Source organism: Erpetoichthys calabaricus (assembly GCF_900747795.2).
Source record: "Erpetoichthys calabaricus chromosome 1 unlocalized genomic scaffold, fErpCal1.3 SUPER_1_unloc_22, whole genome shotgun sequence".
Classification (NCBI taxonomy): domain Eukaryota; kingdom Metazoa; phylum Chordata; class Cladistia; order Polypteriformes; family Polypteridae; genus Erpetoichthys; species Erpetoichthys calabaricus.
The window spans coordinates 2,066,685-2,089,850 of record NW_026261588.1 but is presented as its reverse complement, the minus strand read 5'-3'; the positions used below and the strand labels follow the sequence as shown (position 1 = coordinate 2,089,850).

The window sequence follows — 23,166 nt, the reverse complement described above, 5'->3', positions numbered from 1 at the left end:
TTGATTAAAAATGATGTGAAAATGTTAATAATAATAATAATAATTCTTTGTATTTATATAGCGAGGAACGCGCCCTCGGATTCCGTACAGCGTGACTCAACGATAAGCAGAAGTCCTGATGTGGACGCATCACCTTTGGGACTGCTGGACAATACGTATGTAGAGGGCTGGTCCAAGTTCACCTGTCATCTCACAACTTCATGTCAGTTCCTTTCCGAGTCATTTTGGGCAGAAGCAGAGAACGGTGGCAGGAAGAGTGGGATGAGTGTGCTGGGACTAAGCCAGGAGCATGTCCCTGAGCCAGCACAGAAAAGCCACCGACACTCGTCTCTTGGCAAGAACAGTGTGACCTGAGTGACATCAAAAGTGGAGCAAAACAGAACTAGCCAGACACAGAAGAGAGAGGGAGGCAGACATGAAGCTCATCCTGCTACTGCTGCTGTGTGTGGGACCCTCGCATGGCTTAATCAGGTGCGTACTTCATAGAATAAGATGACTGTCACTTATTTCTCTTATCACACTTCTGCTCTTTCCAGGAGTAACAGTGCAAAAGAGATTATTTAGTTTAGTTTCAGACTATTGTTACATGTACAGTGTAACCACAGAACCACAGAATCCGTTAAACATGAACCTTATCGTAATAGTAATAATGTACACATTCCTAACAACACGGTCTCTTCTCCCATGCTAATAATGGCATTCTGCAGCCTGAGGGTCGTGATGATTACCTGTTGAAGTCATCAGATAGTGGAGTACGTGTTTCACCTCACCTCGACAAGCAGATGGGCTATGCCAGTCTATTTGGAACTGAACAGGATGGGGGAACCACAAAAAATTCCCGTGGTAAGGCAGTTATACCCATGTAACCACAACTTTAGAGAGTTGTACTGTCTTGCGTTTTGATTAGGACATACAAGGAAGAATTTGTACTTTGTACACATGACGGTAATGACACTTATGAGATACAATGGAGAAATGATTGTGTTGAAGAATACATTTACCTGAGTAGGCTGAGAACTTCAAACAGAACCCTGTCAGATAAAAAGAGAAGAAGGAAAAAATAGTACAGAGTTCATTTGGAAAGTCAAATTGAATTTTTAAAAGCAAATGTCAACATATCTAATGTGCAAGGCTCTTAGCCCAAGTGTTTTACCTGTTATTACATATTGAAGTGAAACGTGGAATCTCAATACATAGAATACAGAACAATGGCTACCAGAGAAGCCATAGAGATATGCATGCTTGGTGAAATTATGGAGATAGATAGATAGATAGATAGATAGATAGATAGATAGATAGATAGATAGATAGATAGATAGATAGATAGATAGATAGATAGATAGATAGATAGATAGATAGATAGATAGATAGATAGATAGATAGATAGATAGATATGAAAGGCACTATATAACATAATTAGATATGAAATATATGAAAGGCATTAGATTATATGTGGATATCAACACCATTACAGAGATGTACTGTATAAGAAAGGTATTATAAACTGCTCAAATAATTAAAGGACCCTTTTTAATGAGAGTAGAGCATCAAGTCAATGACACTCCTGGGCTGTTGATCTGCTCAGTTAAGTAGCAGAGGGGCTTGCTCATCAGTTTCAGCTGCTTTTGTGCACTAGAGGGGCAACACTTCTCCAGGATGGCACATCAATACCATGTGGCATTGCCAGAAGTTTTGCTGTGTCTCCCAGCACAGTCTCAAGGGCATGGAGGAGATTCCAGGAGACAGACAGGCAGTTACTCCAGGAGAGCTGGACAGGGCCCCTCGTAGAAGGGTCCTTAACCCATCAGTAGGACCCACCGGTATCTGCTCCTTTGGGCAATTAGGAACAGGATGAGCCCTGGCAGAGCCTACAAAATGACCTCCAGCAGGCAGGCAGGCCACTGGTGTGAAAATCTCTGACCAACCAAACAGAAACAGACTTCATGAGGGTGGCCTGAGGGCCCGACATCCTCTAGTGGGCACTGTGGAGCTCGATTGGCAGGCGCCCTGTGCTTTTCACAGATGACAGCAGGTTCACCCTGAGCACATGTGACAGACATGAAAGGGTCTGGAGAAGCCGTGGAGAACGTTATGCTGCCTGTAACATTGTTCAGCATGACCGGTTTGGTGGTGGGTCAGTGATGATATATCTGGGGAGGCATATCCATGGAGACCTAAATCCAATAGAACACATCTGGGACATTATGGCGGAGTGGTGGCTCTGAGGCTAGGAATCTGCACTGGTGATCGGAAGGTTGCCGGTTTGAATCCCGTAAATCCCAAAATGACTCTGCTCTGTTGGGCCCTTGAGCAAGTCCCTTAACCTGCAATTGCTGAGTGCTTTGAGTAGTGAGAAAAGCGCTATATAAATGCAAATAATTATTATTATGTTTCAGTTGGTGAAGTAAGATTCACTGATTTCAACTTTGCCGACAATGCTGTGATCTTCTGATAGATAGATAGATAGATAGATAGATAGATAGATAGATAGATAGATAGATAGATAGATAGATAGATAGATAGATAGATAGATAGATAGATAGATATGAAAGGCACTATATAATAGATAGATAGATAGATATGAAAGGCACTATATAATAGATAGATAGATAGATAGATAGATAGATAGATAGATAGATAGATAGATAGATAGATAGATAGATAGATAGATAGATAGATAGATAAAAAGACACTATATAATAGATAGATAGATATGAAAGGCACTATATAATAGATAGATAGATTTTGGTATAGTAGGCAGGATTAGATGGATAGATAGATAGATATGAAAGGCACTATATGATAGATACAGTGCATCTGGAAAGTATTCCCAGTGCTTCATCACTTTTTCCACATTTTGTTATGTTACAGCCTTATTCCAAAATGGATTAAATTCATTTTTTTTCCTCAGAATTCTACACACAACACCCCATAATGACAACATGAAAAAAGTTTACTTGAGGTTTTTGCAAATTTATTAAAAATAAAAAAACTGAGAAATCCCATGTCCATAAGTATTCACAGCCTTTGCTCAATACTTTGTCGATGCCCCTTTGGCAGCAATTCCAGCCTCACGTCTTGTTGAATATGATGCCACAAGCTTGGCACACCTATCCTTGGCCAGTTTGGCCCATTCCTCTTTGCAGCACCTCTCAAGCTCCACCAGGTTGGATGGGAAGCGTCGGTGCACAGCCATTTTAAGATCTCTCCAGAGATGTCCAATCGGATTCAAGTCTGGGCTCTGGCTGGGCCACTTAAGGACATTCACAGAGTTGTCCTGAAGCCACTCCTTTGATATCTTGGCTGTGTGCTTAGGGTCGTTGTCCTGCTGAAAGATGAACCGTCGCCCCAGTCTGAGGTCAAGAGCGCTCTGGAGCAGGTTTTCATCCAGGATGTCTCTGTACGTTGCTGCAGTCATCTTTCCCTTTATCCTGACTAGTCTCCCAGTCCCTGCCGCTGAAAAACATCCCCACAGCATGATGCTGCCACCACCATGCTTCACTGTAGGGATGGTATTGGCCTGGTGATGAGCAGTGCCAGGTTTCCTCCAAACGTGACGCCTGGCATTCACACCAAAGACTTCAATCTTTGTCTCATCAGACCAGAGAATTTTCTTTCTCATGGTCTGAGTCCTTCAGGTGCCTTTTGGCAAACTCCAGGCGGGCTGCCATGTGCCTTTTACTAAGGAGTGGCTTCCGTCTGGCCACTCTACCATACAGGCCTGATTGGTGGATTGCAGCAGAGATGGTTGTTCTTCGGGCAGCACGGTGGCGCAGTGGTAGCGCTGCTGCCTCACAGTTAGGAGACCCGGGTTCGCTTCCCGGGTCCACCCTGCGTGGAGTTTGCATGTTCTCCCCGTGTCTGCGTGGGTTTCCTCCGGGCGCTCCGGTTTCCTCCCACAGTCCAAAGACATGCAGGTTAGGTGGATTGGTGATTCTAAATTGGCCCTAGTGTGTGCTTGGTGTGTGGGTGTGTTTGTGTGTGTCCTGCGGTGGGTTGGCACCCTGCACGGGGTTGGTTCCCTGCCTTGTGCCTTGTGTTGGCTGGGATTGGCTCCAGCAGACCCCCGTGACCCTGTGTTCGGATTCAGCGGGTTGGAAAATGGATGGATGGTTGTTCTTCTGGAAGGTTCTTCTCTCTCCATAGAGGACCTCTGGAGCTCTGACAGAGTGACCATCGGGTTCTTGGTCACCTCCCTGACTAAGGCCCTTCTCCCCCGATCGCCGGCCAGCTCTAGGAAGAGACCTGGTGGTTTTGAACTTCTTCCACTTACAGATGATGGAGGCCACTGTGCTCATTGGGACCTTCAAAGCAGCAGAAATTTTTCTGTAGCCTTCCCCAGATTTGTGCCTCGAGACAATCCTGTCTCAGAGGTCTACAGACAATTCCTTTGACTTCATGCTTGGTTTGTGCTCTGACATGAACTGTCAACTGTGGGACCTTCTATAGACAGGTGTGTGCCTTTCCAAATCATGTCCAGTCAACTGAATTTACCACAGGTGGACTCCAATGAAGCTGCAGAAACATCTCAAGGATGATCAGGGGAAACAGGATGGACCTGAGCTCAATTTGGAGCTTCATGGCAAAGGCTGTGAATACTTATGCATATGTGATTTCTCAGTATTTTTATTTTTAATAAATTTGTAAAAACCTCAAGTAAACTTTTTTCACGTTGTCATTATGGGGTGTTGTGTGTAGAATTCTGAGGAAAAAAATGAATTTAATCCATTTTGGAATAAGGCTGTAACATAACAAAATGTGGAAAAGGTGATGCGCTGGGAATACTTTCCGGATGCACTGTAGATAGATAGATAGATAGATCACGCCACTACTGTTACCTGCTTTTTAGCAGACATTTCATGGCTGCTGCTAGCTGCTACCGAGCTGCGTGATCTTCATGTCGTGCTGCGCGACGATCATTTAAAAGCCTGTACAGCAGCTGTCCTTTTGTCTCACTTCTTTGTCTAGTGTGACGTTAAAGTGTCTCAGAGAAATTGTTTGTAAGTGAGGTGTGATGTGCAAGAAGTCTCACAGGACTTCAAAGTGTCTCCCCGAGATAATGATGTCTCGACCCAAGATTTTTTTATATATTAGTTAGATATACACATAAAATGACTTTGGAATTGAGAAACAGAAGAATGGACTCGGCACTCGGGCAACGCTTTCCCTGGAAGGACTTATTGGCTTCTTTCACAGCTAAAACTGCTCTCTCCTTACTTGACCAGCCTGATAATCCTGAGCTGCTCCTATGCTGCTCTACATGCACTCTCAGGTGCCTCATCCACTGCCTTTACATTCACCCCAATGGTTCAGCCTCACACCACTCACCTTGGGTCAGAGACTACACCTTCTGCTATAGCTTCTCCAAATCCATAAGTCGATCCAATACCAGCATATTGCACAGGCAGCCACAAGCCCAGGCTGTAGTGGAGAAGAAGCTCCAAAGTTCTTATAGACAAGTTTTTTCTACCCTCCTTGCCATCCCCACACTTTGTGAAGTGTGTCGTCATCAATGGTGTGAACTTCATCCAAAGAAGTCAGAACACCCCTCTGACACGAGCACACTGACCACCTGAACTCCAGTGCTGGTGAATGAGATGTCCTATGGGTGGCTGCTTCTTCTCCACCTTCTTCTATTGTATTTTCAACTCCCTGTCATCCTCCGTTTTTCTGTTCACTCAGGGTCAGTCTTAAGAAACACCGGTCCATCAGGCAGCAACTGCGAGAAGCAGACAGGCTAGACGAGTTCCTGAAGGAGCATCATCCAGAGCGAGTGGAGCAGAGATACTCCGTGTGCTTCCCAGGTCATGTTTTCCAGGAGCTGCCCAGGACTGGAGTGGAGAGGCTGTCAAACTACATGGACGTGAGTAGATGGCTACCCTTGAGCCTCCTAGTTGGCATTTCTCTGTGTGTCACTGAGTCAAGAGCCTGGGCAAGAGGAACAGAACAAAATAGAGGAATAAAGTTGAGAAGGTGGACATATTTGGAGATAATAAGAGGAGGACTGTGGAGGGTGAGGAAAGAAATGGCAGTGGAAGCGACTCTAAAGTTTTAGAACATGTTGCATGTAATTTTCTGCACATTTTGAAACATTTGATAAAAATTATTGTCACCTTCATGATGTTGTAGGGGGCCATTTTGGTTTACGTTTTGGGTCAGGTTAAGCCGTTAATTTTCCATGTTGTGGTTAGCAATGACTTCTTCTTGTAAATCTTGTAAGTGTCACACATCCAAAGTGTGGCATCGTCGTTGCGGCACTATTTGTCCATGGTGGGATGGCAACTGCCTTGTCGGTACTGCAGCAATGTAGAAATTGACAGCAGGGAGTGAATGCGATGAACTGGGAGGTGAAATGTTTATCTGTAAGCAAGGCGTGAGTCGAGACCAGAACTTACTGATGGCATAGAAAACAAGAAATCATGGCTCCCAGTCTGCCTTATCAAAATCAAATGCTTTTTCATTTAATATTAATGGTTAATCAGTCTGTCCTTCCCCTCAGGTTAATAGTTTGATGGTACTCTGTCTTTTGAATCCCATATCAATAATGTTACACGGTCATCACATTTTCATCTCTGTAGCACTGCAGGCCTGTCACCCTCTGTCCCTCACACTAAATAGCACCGCCATCCTTACTCATGCATTGGTCACTTCCAGCATTGATTATTGTAATTCTGTTCTCTTTGGTCTCCCACATAAGCTTCTCCATAAACTCCAGCTTGTACAGAATTCATCTGCCCGTATTATAACTCGGAGCTCTTCCATACAACTCATCACCCCATCTCTTAAACAGCTTCATTGGCTTCCTGTCAAATTGCACATTGATTTTAAAATGTTTCTGCTTACCTTCAAAGCCCTTTATAACCTTGGGTCCATTATACCTCTGTGACCTCATCCATGATTATACACTGTCTCCAAGACATCATAAAGGTTTGGGGCAGCCACCCATATATTATATCCCATAATTGAACAGAGATATTCACAAGACTAAGTCCAAAACAGAACTGAATATATGGATGTAAGATGGCGGTTTTAAGGGCTGAGGAGCATAGACATAGAATTACTAGATGCCTCATGACCAGCAGCATCGTACGTCAACGTCGCCGCCATATTGCGAGTGGCACTGCTGTGGAGTGAAGTAATGGATAATGTGCTGCTTGGGATTGTACAAACCGCTGTACGCTCCAAACCAGATCACAGGGATTACATTTCGTAGGTAAAGCTGAACAATTGTTTTGGTTATATTTGGCCATTAGAAAATCACGTTTTATAATCTTAACTTTAGCTACGCCAGGCTAAACTGTACTCACGTGAGCCTCCAAGCAATGTTTTGGCTAAACATATTTAGTCACTAACTATGTAGATTGTTGTTAGCTGTTAACATTTCTCAAACTTTGAAGGTTTCCCAAAGAAATCCACGTCAGGAAGCAGTGGGAGGTCAGGTAGCCCTTAGACGGAATTTTGAGAAAGCTGTCATGTGACGTGTGCCGTGCTAGTTTGGTAACAGATGCTGTACCGGCATCATATGATCAAAGCTACCACTCGCTCACATTTAAAAGCAAAGGAGGTTTGATGATTCCTTCTGATGGTCCAGTCAAGGTGGTCAAAGCAGCCGAGCGTGTTATCAGACAGTCGACATTAGGACAAGCTGTCAGTGTATCTTTGATCAATCAGTTTGTTCAGGCTGAGATTGGTTCAGATGATGTGTTTATTCTCAAGGAGCACATTGAGGAAACACAGTTTGAAATTGACAACCAGCATTATATGCTCATGTCTTCAGTTGTGTCTGTCATCCACAAACTAAGGCTGCACCATATTGCCAGACTGAATACTCTCAAATTACAGAGTGGCAACACATGGAAAAAGCTATGGAAGACAGTTCTGTTTCATGGATTTTAGATCCTATCCTGTATATATTTAAGTAACCACATTGTGTGTGTGAGAGATTGAGAGAGAGGAATGAGTGAAATGTTTTCAGAAATTATTAAGCCAATTTGTGTACAATAAAATTGATTTTTGTCATTGAGTGGATCATTTCACTGTTAAAAGAAAGACAGACAAAGATAACTGGCAGTAACGGTGCAAAATTCACAATTGGTATGCCAGTTTGAAAAGATAAGTTTTGAGGGCAGTTTTAAAATGTGTTATTGAATCGAACTGACGGATAAGAGAGGGAAGAGAATTCCTGAGTTGAGGAGCACAATGAGAGACACTCGAGCTCCCGTAGTCTGATGTGCAGTACAGAAAGTCGAGCTGCAGATGAGGATCTGAGTGAGCGAGAGGAGTGCAAGTCTGTAGGAGATCAGTGAGGTTGTGGAAAGCTTTAAATGTTAAGAGCGGTATTTAGTATTGTAATCGGTAGTTAACAGGGAGCCAGTGAAGTTGAGAAAGAATCGATGTAATATGTTCAGTGGATTTAGAACAGCAGGTTATTATCCTGGCAGCAGAATTTTGAAGAAGTTGTAAGTGATGGATACGTTTTTGTGGGATGCCAGATAGAATAGCATTACAGTAATCTATACGTGAGGTGACTCGGGCATTAACCAATACTTCAGCACTGTGTTGCGTAAGAGTAGGACAAAGTCTAGAAATGTTTCAGAGATGGAAGAAGGCAGTCCGAGAAATGTTACTTATATGAGAGGAATTATTTATTAATAATAATAATAATAATAATAATTATTATTATTATTTAATAATTGCCATTATTAGTGCATAAATGGATATAAATAATTGCATTTAAACGATTCGCCAAAATCTGTTGTATGTAAATGATACTGTTTTAAACATTATTGTTTTTTCATCAGAAAACCCGGTTTCCACGTCTACCTGTATTAGTTTAAATGGCACTTTTGCCACTCGCAATATGGCGGACGCACTGACGTATCGTGTCGACTGGGCAACACAGTGAATGCAGCGTCTATCTATATATGTATATGCTGGGGAAGGAAATGATGTCATCTATGCCGGAGCTGGAAGTGACATCATCAGAGGTGCCAGGACCTGGTGAGATTTCCTGGGAATGGTCTTCAAGAAACTGAGAGAGAGAGAGTCAGCACATTCTGCCACCCCCTGGTCTGGTGTAGTATTACATTTACCCAGGCCCTTTAGCTGTCCCCTACTCGCACGTGTGTGACAACACCTAACTGCCCTCTTACGTCCTCTACTTCTGGTCTTCTCATCATGATCACCATGAGCTCCTGGGCATTTAGTCAAAGTGCTCCTCGTCTCTGGAGCTCACTACAACCAAACATTCGGGACACAGACTCCCTACCGATTTTCAGATCTCGTCTTAAGACTTATCGGTTTAGAGTAGCTTACACTACATGACCTCGGACTGTATTCCTATTGCTGTATTTTCAGTTTGTGACGATGCGGGTTCTTGCTCCACGCCCCACTTCCCATTTGAGAGCCCTTGAACCTGACACCGTCGGTTATGTAACTGGATGAGCTGGACAATGAGGACACCAAACAAAGCAAGGGAAAAGGTGCAAAGTGCAGAAGTGCTTTTATTTTAAAACAGTCAAAAACCAAAAATGTTCAAATAAATAGTGCAGTGCAATCAAAGCATCATTAAATAAATAATCCATTAAAAAACAGTGAAAATTTGGAGGTTAAAATAATCCGATAAAACCGAGGTTAAAATATCACCAGGAGTGTTAAAATTCTTTCATTGCCAGATGCTTCCCTCTTCAAACTGACACCTTATCCTTTGTAGGCTTTGCAGCACGGAGAGACGTACGCTAACAGGCGCACACATCCATTATATCTGGCCCATGTCCCCGCTGCCTGATCCACGGCGTTCTGTAGAGACCCTGCTCCCGCTCCCGCCGCTGTCTATTCTCGCTTGAGCCGGCAAGAAGACTTCCCAGAGCTCAGCAATCACTCCTGCTCTAGACTGCTCAGCAGGAGTCATCCTCATGCCTCCTCCTGAGACACCGTCCTTGTCCACCTGCTTCTTCCTGATAAGCGCCAGCTTACGCCAACTCCTGTCTTCTTTCTGTCCATTAACCTCCACTTAATGCGTCTTTCTATTCTCTTCTCTCTCCTCCGCACTCGCGCTCCTACTATGTATATAATGGGGACGTAGCACAGGTGTGACGATTAGCAGCTCAATTACGGATATGGACGATTCTTCACCTGTGCACTTAAGCGAGGAAACGCCAGCACCGCGTCACTTCCAAGAACCGCTCTGGCCACACTACCATGCCAAAAGTGCGCCAATTATTTATTTAAAAACTGGCCTGTTCCATAGATATAGATATATGTGTATGTGTACATTCATTCATGTACGGTTTCCTTGGGTGTTTAGAAAGGCTGCCTTGAAATAAAATGTATTATTATTACTATTATTATTATTATTATTATTAAGTCAAGAATCATAACCGGAAAATGTCTGTGAAGATTCTCAGTCATCCAGGTGAAATTATCTGGTAGCTGGGTCATGGCAACTGGACTTCCATCTTGTTAGGTAGATACGTTTCGATAAGCAGTTTCGATAAGCAGTGAAACGTATCTGCCTAATAAGAAAGAAGTCCAGTTGCCATGACTCAAATACCAGATAACCAGAAAAGCAGTAAACAAGCAACGAGTGCCAAAACGCTAAAGTTAAATCATAGTCAGAGATCAGAGCAGTAATTCTTGAGCCAGAACTCCCAAAACAACAAATAGTAAGTTGGTATAAAGTTCACATGAATCCACAATCTTGGATGATACGCCTGCTTAAATTTAGTTGTGCTCATGACATCATATGATGCGACTTACGGAGCACACCCCTTGACAAGCAGCCATCGCAACATGACCATAAAATGGTGGCACCTCTCAGTGGTGTTGAGGGAGATTGTGATTCATTTTTAACTCTTTCAGGGCTGATGTCAACTTTTGTCAAAATTCAGGGGTAGGGGACGGTAATCAGCTGTAAACTGCAACAAAACTCGCCCTTACATTTTAGTTCTACTCTCTTTGGTAGAAGGACAGTAACATAGCTTTGTCGATTTAACCTTGAATACCTATGCGTGTGTGAGTAGCGAAGAGCAAACAACCTCTAAAATGGCATTGACATCTGGCAAGAGACCAAAGCAAATGTGCAAAGCAAAATACTCCATGGACATTTCACGTAATTTCATTGAATAGGACTCTGACTTGTTGGACTCCAACCTGGAGATGGATATCAAAAACGACAGTGAGGTACCAGCATCGTCTGATCGATCCCCAGCTGATCGTGGGGCTGAACATTTTCATGTAGCGTTCACCTGGGAGGACCACCACATATGATGACAAGAGGTGCAAACCAGATTGCGTCACACTGCGACCACCACCCACCTGCTGTGCGAAGACAGCCAGGCAGCCGGCCCACGGTGCATTCCTACTGCCCATCGAGGTGCCCTTGCACAGCGACTGCCGCCAGAGACGCCAAACATGCGCCAACAGCATCCACAGCACTTATCAACAGACATTTTATGTTGATTTATGTGTGAACCATTACTTTATGTACTCGGAAAACTGAGTTTTTTGGAAAAGACATTCAGCCCTCAAAGAGTTAACATAATTAGAAAAAATAACATACAACAAAATGAACTCCTTGGGTTTTGAAAACACTCGATTACATGGTTTATGTTTTGGGGTCACGTTAAGCAGATGCCATGTATGGTTTTTACGTTACGTTCCACGAAACAGCCACAGAGATATTTTCGAGAATTTATCCAGATTTGGAGAATGAATAGCACGTTATACCTGTTAAGAAATCGTCACACTTATGTCACAGTGTAACCTACAGGTCTGGGACACAGCAATGCTTTACTGCTTCATCAGAAAGGGGCCGCTTACTAAAAAACAACCTGTCTCTGCAGGCAAATTAAAATAATAAAGCTCAGCCGAAAATATAATTAGAGAATGAAAGTACTGTATATTTGAAATCTAAATCAAAATAGAAAATGACCGGGAAGAAAACTTTATAAAGCTTAGATAAAAACTACACAATATCAACCACAGTGCTTCAAAATGGTGACCCTGAGGTAAACAAGTGTCATAAAATGGCGGCAGTGTGACATCATCACCATACTAAAAATGAGAAAATAATGTGAAAATCCAATAATGATAATAAATTTTAAAAAAATTGTATACGCCGAATGGGGAATAAACAAAAACAATAAAATCTGCCAGGAATATTCCACGGCACATTGTTCATACTGTCAATGGAAGCAGAGTTTTACAGCTTTACGGTTTTAGTAGGCCCGACCACTCTGTGTGCGTTTCGTGGACTTGGAAATGGCATACAGGGTGTCTTGTGGGGAGCTGCTTCTGGACTATGGGGTATGCTGTTATGGCTATTCAGTCCCAATACAAAAAGCCGATGTACGTCAGTCAGACTCTTTCCGGGTGGGTGTGGGACTCTGCCAGTCACCAATTCTGTTCATAATTTATAGGCACAGACTAGGAGTGGCAGGTGTCCAGTTTGGTGACCTCAGGATTAAATCTGTGATTTTTACAGATGTTGTGGTCCTGCTGGCTTCCACAGACTTTGGCCTCAGAAATTATACTGGGGTGAAATAGCCAGCAATGTGAAGATCAGCACCTGCAAGTCTGAGGCCATGGTTCTCAGCTGGTTAAGGGTGGAATGCCCTCTCCAAACTGGGGATGGAGTGCTGCCTCAAACAGAGGATAATAAGTGTCCCGGGGTCTTGTTCACGAGTGAGGGATGAGTGGAATTTGAGATCAACTGACAGATTGGAGCAGCACCCTCATAGTCAGAATTAGTCCTGCTAATATTGTACGGGTCAGCCATGGTGAAGGGAGAGCTACTGTTTGTTTCCTAGTTGACCTGAGGGTTTCCTACCCTCACCTACGGTCTTGAGCTTTGGGTAGTGATGGAAAGGTCTTAGGTCAAGGATACAAGTGGCAGAATTGACCTTCCTGTGCAAGGGGGGTCTGGGCTCAGCATTACAGATGGGGTGAGCTCATAGTAGAGCCACTGCTCGTCTGCATCTAGAGAAGCCAGTTGAGGTGGTGCAAGCCCCTGATTGGAGTTGTCCATCAGGGAGAAGACCTTCAAGGGGCCGAACTTGGTCATGCTGGAGAGATAATACAGTACCTCTTAGCTGTCCTGTGAACATCTTGGTATAGAAGTTGGAGGAGGTGTCAGGGAAAATGGACGTTTGGACATCTTTGCTTAGACAGGCTGGGGGAAACAGTAAAAAATGAATTGATAGAAATTTGGAGATAGAAATCCATAAGCAATAACATCTACAACAGTCTTTGCACCAATGCTTAGCACATAAAAGACCCTGTACCTGTTTTAGCATGATGATCTTAGCAGGCTGCTGCTGCTAATGACTACATTTTACACTTTGGCCCTCATCTAGCTCTCTCTATCTCAAAATAATGTTGCCCAGGCCTCCAGAACATTAGAAAAACAAGCTAGGAGTAAGCTGAAGTCCAGAAGTGTCTTTAGATAGAGAGGCTTCTTTCATTGTCCAGTGTGGACATCTACCAGGATTCTCTCCTGTTGACACACTGGTTTACGGGGCAGCATTGCACCCTTATATCCTGCATGTGCTCAGTTGACCTCAGATCTGAGTGCACAATCGAGTGTTTTTGCATCCCACCTCTGCTGTCTTAAGGGTCAAATGCTAAAGAAGGTGAGAGTGGGAGCGTCGTCACGTGTGATTCCTTACTGCTGACAGATCACATTAGTACCTGTAATCATATTTCAACTCAGCCATCTGATTTCTGTTCCTTGTACCTGCAGTCCATCTGCCAACTTAACAGATTCTTCTTGACCTTCTTAGCCTGAAGAGGACTTCTTCTGAGGTTGACGTTTCTTGCATTTTTCTGTTTAGGCCCAGTATTTTGGGGAAATCAGCATTGGGACGCCACCACAGAATTTCACCGTGGTCTTCGACACCGGCTCCTCCAACCTTTGGGTTCCATCTGCCTACTGCATCAGTGAGGCCTGCAGTAAGTGGCGTAGCATACATTAAAGATGCGACTGTCTCGTTTTCCACAATTGACATGGATGCCTCATTCAGAAGGTCAACCAGTGTGAGAGTGTTTTTACCTTGGTCCAAGTCAGACCCCCCACATTTTTCATTCAATCGACTCTTAAGAGAGTTGCCAGTGGACTCCCATTTTCTTTCACACATTCCTGCCTTCTGTTTTGACAACTTACCATCCAGGGCCCTGAGTTCAGCTTTCACCGACTAGTAATTTCAGGTGATGGTTTCTGAGGTGTCCTGAACATTTTACGAAGTCTTGGCCAGGGGAGCATCCAATGACCAAGTGGGATACAAACGTCTGGTGACACCCAACCAGGGATGGCCAAAGAGTACACTGTCCCCCAGTCTGGTAGAGTATGTCAGGCTCTTCTGCTCCTGATGACCATTGCTGGCCACAATAGTCCAAGGTCATTGACTTTATTTACTTTAACTAAAGTTCCTCTGTTGTCAATACTTTGGCCACCAAAGGGGCTTTAATAAAGTCCTGAATAAAGGATCCGAACACTTGTGTCAATAGGATTGTTCAGTTTTTTATTTTTAATAAATTTACAATTAATTCTGAAATCTTGTTTTCACTGGGGTATTGAGATGGTGTGATGTGAGGAAAAAAATGAATGGAAATGATTTTAGCACAAGGCTTAAGGGGTCTGAATACGTTCTGAATAATTTGTATGACGACCATGGAAAAATCTGGTTAAGCTTACTACGTCTGCACCTTAGATACAGTATTACCAGGTCAGCATTTTAGGGTTCTTGATCTGACATTTTTACACGTGCTCTAGATTCCCGGATCTGTGAAAGGGGCTATAGAGACACTCGATACGCAACCCATCAGAGATGAATTGAAATCTAAATAATCAACATAGACCTCGGTGTGTTTTAACATTAATGTCTGCAGTGCACCATCTATTGGAATGTGTTTCATAATGCATGTAGTAATGTATTGCATTTTGCATTCCAACGGATGGCACATCACTAACATTAGAGCTGCTTTAATGAATCCCATGGACTCGGATGGGCACACTGATAGACAGACGCACACTCAAGACACTTGTCCGTTTTGCTAAGGTGAACGATTACTTGGTCCTCAGATTTCTTTTCATGTCATATAACTGAGAATGTGCTCATAAAGTTCTCTATGGTGGCATTATGACTGAAGTTGATACCTCAAGAAGCAGGATCCTAAGCAGTGATTTTACGTAGATCTGGAAGTATCCAGAATCAAAGGCCCCATCCCTGGCAGGACTAACAGTCGTCTCTCTTTAAAGGTGAACATCACAAGTTCAAGTCCTTCAAGTCCTCCACCTACACAAATGCCCAGAAAACCTTTGCCATCCGCTATGGATCTGGACGGCTGATGGGAGTCCTTGGAAAAGACCGCTTGACGGTAAGTGTTTGGGTTGGGCACAGCCACCCACTCTCACTGCTTCTCACCTCTCCCAAACAGGAGGCCATGCCTAGATGGTGGCAGTCCAGTCACCTGTCTTAATTTACAAAATGGCCTCCTTTTCCTGCCAGACACACATTAAGTTTTGGTGGGTTGCTTTCAGTTTCCCACCTTGAAGAGTTCATTTTATGCCGTTTGCCAGCATTAGATCTGTTCAAACGTAACCCTATGAGGTGTTATGACCCTGCCTTGGAAGGCAAGCAATGCTGATGTGCCCGAGTCTACACCCTTGGCTCTCCTGACTCCATCTCTCTTTTCTGGTACTGCAGATTAATGATGTCTCTGTCTCGGATCAGGGCTTCGGTGAATCTGTCTTTGAACCAGGTTACACCTTTGCCCTGGCACAGTTTGACGGCGTGCTTGGTTTAGGCTACCCTTCGCTGGCGGAGGGCAGCGTACTTCCCGTGTTTGATAAACTCCTGGAGGAGAAGCAGGTGAAGAAGCCGGTGTTCTCATTCTACCTGAGCAGGTAAGTGAAAGTGGTGGGATGATTGGCTTGCAGGCGAGGGGAGACTTCATAGTCACAAGCGGTCTGATTCAAAATCCACATAATGCATCGCTGCTGTCCGGAAGGCCTCTTTGACTTTGAAGGTAATCATATTCTTTAGAGCATTTGGTTAATTTTGACATGAAAAGGCAACTAATTCCATTTTCGGCTTAAATTAAGTTCTCTTGTAGGAAACCCTGGAGTCATTTCATGACTTGCACACAACTCGCATACACATTAATTTCCATTCATCCATCCATTATCCAACCTGCCATATCCTAACTACAGGGTCACGGGGGTCTGCTGGAGCCAACACAGGGCGCAAGGCAGGAAACAAACCCCGGGCAGGGCGCCAGCACACATTAATTTGCCACTCTTCATTTATGACCAATCTCTACCTTGCCCATTGGTTTAAGCAGACAGCACTGCACTTTGCTCCATGACGTGTGGTCAGCCTCACCTGCCGGTTGGTAGGTCAGATGATAATGGGCATGATGGTGCATTGTTGTGTACCTTTGTGATAAAAATATGGAGCATATCACTGCATACTGTAGAAAGAGGCACTGTGGTCCTCTACGGTGATGTGAAAGAGGGACATAGATTAGAACTGATTTGCCTGGGGTCCTAGGCATGGCTGTGTTTTGGGCTTGAAGAAAAACAGTCCATAGGCATGAAGTGGTCCAAACATGTTGGTCTGTAGTTCCTTTCTCTTCAGTTGAGTTCTTGGATGACAAACTGCTAGTCAGTTAAATAGACTGACATATTGCCTTAGGTTACAGCTGCGTCATGCGATCAGCAAACAGACAAGTTAGAGCTCCATGATTTTGTACCATCCATCAATCCATTTAAACCATCTCCTGGTTCAGAGGGGCAGCAGTCTTAAGCAAAGATGCCTCAATGTCACTTTTTCACCATCAACTCCTTCAGGAGATCTTGAGGCATTCCTGGGCCAACAGAAAGATATAATCTCTTCAGCGTGTCCTTGGGTTTACCCCGAGGTTTCCACCCCGGTTGGACAGTACCCAGGTAGGCATCCTCTTCCTCAGTCTCTCTGAGTTTGCTTCTCTTTCTCCACCTTTAAATCTCAACTCAAAACTTTCCTATGAACTTTGGTCTTCTGTGTGATTTTTTTTTTTTTTTACTTCTGTATGTAAAGCGACTTTGGGTTTGTGAAAGGCGCTCTATGAATGCCACTTATTATTATTACAACTCCAGAGTGAAACAAAGTCCAGACCCTATCCAGGAGTTTGATTGTAGGGCCCATGCTCTGCATCGAGGTGAGCCCAGCTACAGTTGGGTCCATAAATATTTGGACAGAGACAACTTTTTTCTAATTTTGCTTCTGTACAATACCACAATGAATTTGAAATGAAACTCCGATGCAGTTGAAGTGCAGACTTTCAGCTTTAATTCAGTGGGGTGAACAAAACGATTACATAAAAATGTAAGGCAACTAAAGCATTTTTATAACACAATCCCTTCATTTCAGGGGCTCAAAAGTAATTGGACACATTAAATAACTGGAAATCAAATGTTCATTTTTGATACTTGGTTGAAAACCCTTTGCTGGCAATGACAGCCTGAAGTCTTGAACTCCTGGACGTCACCAGATGTTGGGTTTCCTCCTTTTGAATGCTCTGCCAGGCCTTTACTGCAGCGGCTTTCAGTTGCTGTTTGTTTGTGGGCCTTTCTGTCTGAAGTTTAGTCTTCAACAAGTGAAATGCCTGCTCAGTTGGGTTAAGATCAGGTGACTGACTTGGCCATTCAAGAATTGTCCACTTCTTTGCTTTAATAAACTCCTGGGTTGCTTTGGCTGTATGTTTTGGGTCATTGTCCATCTGTATCATGAATCAATTTGACTGTATTTAGCTGGATTTGAGCAGACAGTATGTCTCTGAACACCTCAGAATTCATTCGTCTGCTTCTGTCCTGTGTCACATCATCAATAAACACGAGTGTCCCAGTGCCACTGGCAGCCATCACACTGCCTCCCTCCACCGTGTTCTACAGATGATGTGCTATGCTTTGGATAATGAGCTGTTCCACGCCTTCTCCATACTTTTTTTCTTGCCATCATTCTGGTAGAGGTTGATCTTGGTTTCATCTGTCCAAAGAATGTTTTTCCAGAACTGTGCTGGCTTTTTTAGATGTTCTTTAGCAAAGTCCAATCTCGCCTTTCTATTCTTGAGGCTTATGAGTGGCTTGCACCTTGCAGTGCACCCTCTGTATTTACTTTCATGCAGTCTTCTCTTTATGGTAGACTTGGATATCGATACGCCCGCCTACCCACTGGAGAGTGTTGTTCACTTGGTTGGCTGTTGTGAAGGGGTTTCTCTTCACCATGGAAATGATTCTGTGATCATCCACCACTGTTGTCTTCGGTGGACGTCCAGGTCTTTTTGCGTTGCTGAGTTCACCAGTGCTTGCTTTCTTTCTCAGGATGGACCAAACTGTAGATTTTGCCACTCGTAATATTGGAGCAATTTCTCAGATGGGTTTTTTCTGTTTTTGCAGCTTAAGGATGGCTTCTTTCACCGGCATGGAGAGCTCCTTTGACCGCATGTTGTCTGTTCACAGCAAAATCTTCCACATGCAAGCACCGCACCTCAAATCAACTCCAGGCCTTTTATCTGCTTAACTGATAATGACATAACGACGGACTTGCACACACCTGCCCATGAAATAGCCTTGGAGTCAATTGACCAATTAATTTTGAGCCCCTGAAATGAAGGGATTGTGTTCAAAAAATGCTTTAGTTGCCTCACATTTTTATGCAATCGTTTTGTTCACCCCACTGAATTAAAGCTGAAAGTCTGCACTTCAACTGAATCGGAGTTGTTTCATTTCAAATTCATTGTGGTAATGTACAGAACCAAAATTAGAAAAACGTTGTCTCTGTCCAAATATTTATGGACCTAACTGTATGTCAAGATGATACTTCTCTACCTCTGGCAGTAGCTCAGGTCCCTTCTCTGCCAGAGAGCTCACATTCCGCATACCTAAATTAAGTTTTCAGCACCCAGAGAGCAGTCCACTAAGGTTCTTACGGCTCCTCCTGCAGGTGGTGGGCCCACTGGAGGATGGCTCCATGTTGCTCATTGGGGCTGAGCACCAGGCACTCGTCATGGAGTAGCCTCCCTGGTTTCCCATTTTAGTTACTGGGTCCTTGGTAAAACATTTCATAAGGGGTTCATCCATCCATCCATCCATCCATTTTCCAACCCGCTGAATCCGAACACAGGATCACGGGGGTCTGCTGGAGCCAATCCCAGCCTTTCATAAGGGGTAATTAATGATTTTGTATGCATTTTGTAATTTTCTTTTCCTTTTGTCTTTAGCTGTTAATTGTTGTCTCTTTATTTTTGTTTTTTACATTTTGCATTTTGGTTTATTCTCACAGAGGTACTGCCATCTTGGCTTTTTCTGCTGTCTTGTGTACAGTCGCTATGCTTGTTGTGTTGTGGAGACATTTTAGAAAAAACAAGCAGAGTCTCCAGAAAGGCACTCAGAATTTAAGACTTTACTGCACAGCATAGAAAACAATTGCAGAGCCCATAAAGCCGTCTCAGTTCATGAAGTGAGCCCCGAATATATTACAATTCTTATCTCTAAATGCCCCCCTTCCAAACTAGGTTCCCAGCATCCACTGCATGGAGGTTCCCATGATGTTGTCCCAACTCAGCACCTTTACCCCTAACAATCAACTGATGTTCCATACCTTCACATAACAATATTCTTGCCCCTGCAGACAGTCTTCTCTTCATAACAATATTTTTGCTGATAAACATCACCTGATTACCCCTTCCTCTACTTTTTGTGAATTTCCCCTTGGGATTAATAAAGTATATCTATCTATCTATCTATCTATCTATCTATCTATCTATCTATCTATCTATCTATCTATCTATCTATCTATTATATAGTGCCTTTCACATCTATCTATCTATCTATCTATCTATCTATCTATCTATCTATCTATCTATCTATCTATTATATAGTGCCTTTCACATCTATCTATCTATCTATCTATTATATAGTGCCTTTCACATCTATCTATCTATCTATCTATCTATCTATCTATCTATCTATCTATCTATCTATCTATCTATCTATCTATTATATAGTGCCTTTCACATCTATCTATCTATCTATCTATCTATCTATCTATCTATCTATCTATCTATCTATCTATCTATCTATCTATCTATCTATTATATAGTGCCTTTCACATCTATCTATCTATCTATCTATTATATAGTGCCTTTCACATCTATCTATCTATCTATCTATCTATCTATCTATCTATCTATCTATCTATCTATCTATCTATCTATCTATTATATAGTGCCTTTCACATCTATCTATCTATCTATCTATTATATAGTGCCTTTCACATCTATCTATCTATCTATCTATCTATCTATCTATCTATCTATCTATCTATTATATAGTGCCTTTCACATCTATCTATCTATCTATCTATCTATCTATCTATCTATCTATCTATCTATCTATCTATCTATCTATCTATTATATAGTGCCTTTCACATCTATCTATTTATCTATCTTTCTTTTAAGGCCTAATCCTGGGCTGGTAATGTCAATGGCCTTTCAGTTGTTAATCAACGCCCAACTTAACAATTAAGTTGAGGAACAATTAAATAGAGATCAGGGGGACCCATAAATACACCGCATTCCAAATTATTATGCAAATGATATTTTTCTCTGATTTTCCTAAATAGTCGATGCAAGTGGCAGTCAGCATAATTTTTGAGTCATCAACCATTAGAGTATAATTCGAATGTTACTGAACAAACCTCCTCATGATTACGGTATGTTTTTCAAAAATAAAAAACTTCCAAATTATTACGCACAACAGAGTTTCAAGACATTTTATAGGTTGTAAAGAACTGAAAATGGTCATTTGTTGAATTTGCAGCATATTTACTGAAATCCAAAGCTATTTCGATCAAAAACATCTTAACAGGTCAAGTTACCTATCAACATAGGACCCCTTATTTGATAGCAGCTTCACAATTCTTACATCCACTGAACTTGAGAGTTTCTGCTTGAATTTCTTTGCAGGATGTCAGAATCGCCTCGCAGAGCTGCTGTTTTTAATGTAAGCTGCCTCCCACCCTCATAGATCTTTTGCTTGAGGATGCTCCAAAGGTTCTCAATAGGATTGAGGATGGGGGTCCACACCAGGAGTTTCTCTCCTTTTATGCCGATATCAGCCAATGATGCAGAGGTATCCCATGTAACATGAGATGGTGCATTGTCATGCATGAAGATGATGTTGTTACGGAGAACACGGTTCTTCTTTTTGTACCATGGAAGAAAGTGGTCAGCCAGAAACTTCGCATACTTTTCAGAGGTCATTTTCAGGGCACCTTCAGGGACCTTAAAGGGGCCGTCCAGCTCTCTCCCCATGATTCCAGCTCAAAACACGACTCCGCCACCTCCTTGCTGACGTCGCAGCCTTGTTGGGACATGGTGGCCTCCACTCCATCCATCTGGACCATCCTGGGTTGCACAGCACTCATCTGTAAACAAGACTGTAGTCTTCATGTAGTTCTGGGCCCACTGCAGCAGTTTCCACTTGTGAGCATTGGTTAGGGGTATGCATAACTGCAATCCTCTGGAGGATTCTGCTCCTTGATGTTCGCAGGACTCCAGAGGCACCAGCAACTTCAAATACCTGTTTGCTGCTTTGTAATGGCATTGTAGCAGCTGCTCTCGTAATGCGATGTATTTGTCCGGCAGACACCTTCCTCATTTGGCCTTTGTCTGCACAAACCCGTGTGTGCTGTGAGTCAGCCACAAATCTTTTAACAGTACGATGATCACACTTAAGTTTTCGTGAAATATCTAAGGTTTTCATACCTTGTCCAAGGCATTCAACTATTTCACGCTTTTCGGCAGCAGAGAGATCCTTTTTCTTTCCCATATTGCTTGAAAATGGTGGTCTGCTTAATAATGTGGAACATCCTTCTTTAGTAGTTTTTCCTTTAATTGGGCTCACCTGGCAAACTAATTATCACAGGCGTCCGAGATTGATTTCAGTGATCAAAAGAGCCCTGAGACACAATACCATCCATGAGTTTAATTGAAAACAAAATATTTAATCTACAATTTGCATAATAATTTGTAACGCGGTGTAAAAACTAACTGGGCTGGCTAATTAATAATTCAATAAATGATTACTTGTTGCACTAGCGTCCTGTAAGGCTAAGAGTAACATAATAGGTGGCTGTGCCAATGAGCGTCAGTGCACAGCTTCACTGATAAAGTCTAAGCTTCAAACAACCGTGACGTGACACAGTGCTTCACGCTTGAGAGAAAAGAAAAGCAAAGACAAGACTTAAAAAATTCACTCATATGTACGACTATATCTTATTATCTATTATGACTAAGCTACAGTACTGTGCAAAAGTTTTAGGCAGGTGTGAAAAAATGCTGTAAACAAAGAATGCTTTCCCAAATGGAAGTGTTAATCATTTATTTTCATCAATCAACAAAATGCAGTGAATGAACAAAAGAGAAATCGAAATCAAATCAATATTTGGTGTGACCACCCTTTGCCTTCAAAACAGCATCAGTTCTTCTAGGTACACTTGCACACAGTTTCTGAAGGAACTCGGCTGGTAGGTTGTTCCAAACATCTTGGAGAACTAACCCCAGATCTTCTGTGGATGTAGGCTTCCTCACATCCTTCTCTCTTCATGTAATCCCAGACACACTCGATGATGTTGAGATCAGGACTCTATGGGGGCCATACCATCACTTCCAGGACTTTTTGTTCTTCTTTACGCTGAAGATAGTTCTTAATGACTTTGGCTGTATGTTTGGGGTCGTTGTCCTGCTGCAGAATAAATTTGGGGCCAATCATACGCCTCCCTGATGGTATTGCATGATGGATAAGTATCTGCCTGTATTTCTCAGCATTGAGAACACCATTAATCCTGACCAAATCTCCAACTCCATTTGCAGAAATGCTGCCCCAAACGTTCAAGGGACCTCCACCATGCTTCACTGTTGCCTGCAGACACTCATTATTGTACCGTTCTCCAGCCCTTCGACGAACAAACTGCCTTCTGCTACAGCCAAATATTTCAAATTTTGACTCATCACTCCAGAGAACCTGCTGCCATTTTTCTGCACCCCAGTTCCTATGTTTTCGTGCATACTTGAGTCGCTTGGCCTTGTTTCCACGTCGGAGGTGCAACTTTTCCATGAAGACC

At 42.9% G+C, this 23,166-nt stretch overlaps 1 protein-coding gene across 1 annotated transcript in view; it reads left to right on the top strand.

Moving 5' to 3' along the window:
* Positions 1–241: 241 nt before the first annotated feature.
* nots (nothepsin) overlaps positions 242–23,166 on the top strand; it is a 51,540-nt gene continuing 28,615 nt past the window's right edge. Inside the window, exons 1-5 of the mRNA XM_028825552.2 lie at positions 242–471; positions 5,683–5,863; positions 13,833–13,950; positions 15,257–15,375; positions 15,705–15,904. Coding sequence (XP_028681385.1) covers positions 416–471; positions 5,683–5,863; positions 13,833–13,950; positions 15,257–15,375; positions 15,705–15,904 — 674 coding nt within the window. The 5' untranslated portion in view covers positions 242–415. The remainder of the gene's footprint in view (positions 472–5,682; positions 5,864–13,832; positions 13,951–15,256; positions 15,376–15,704; positions 15,905–23,166) is intronic.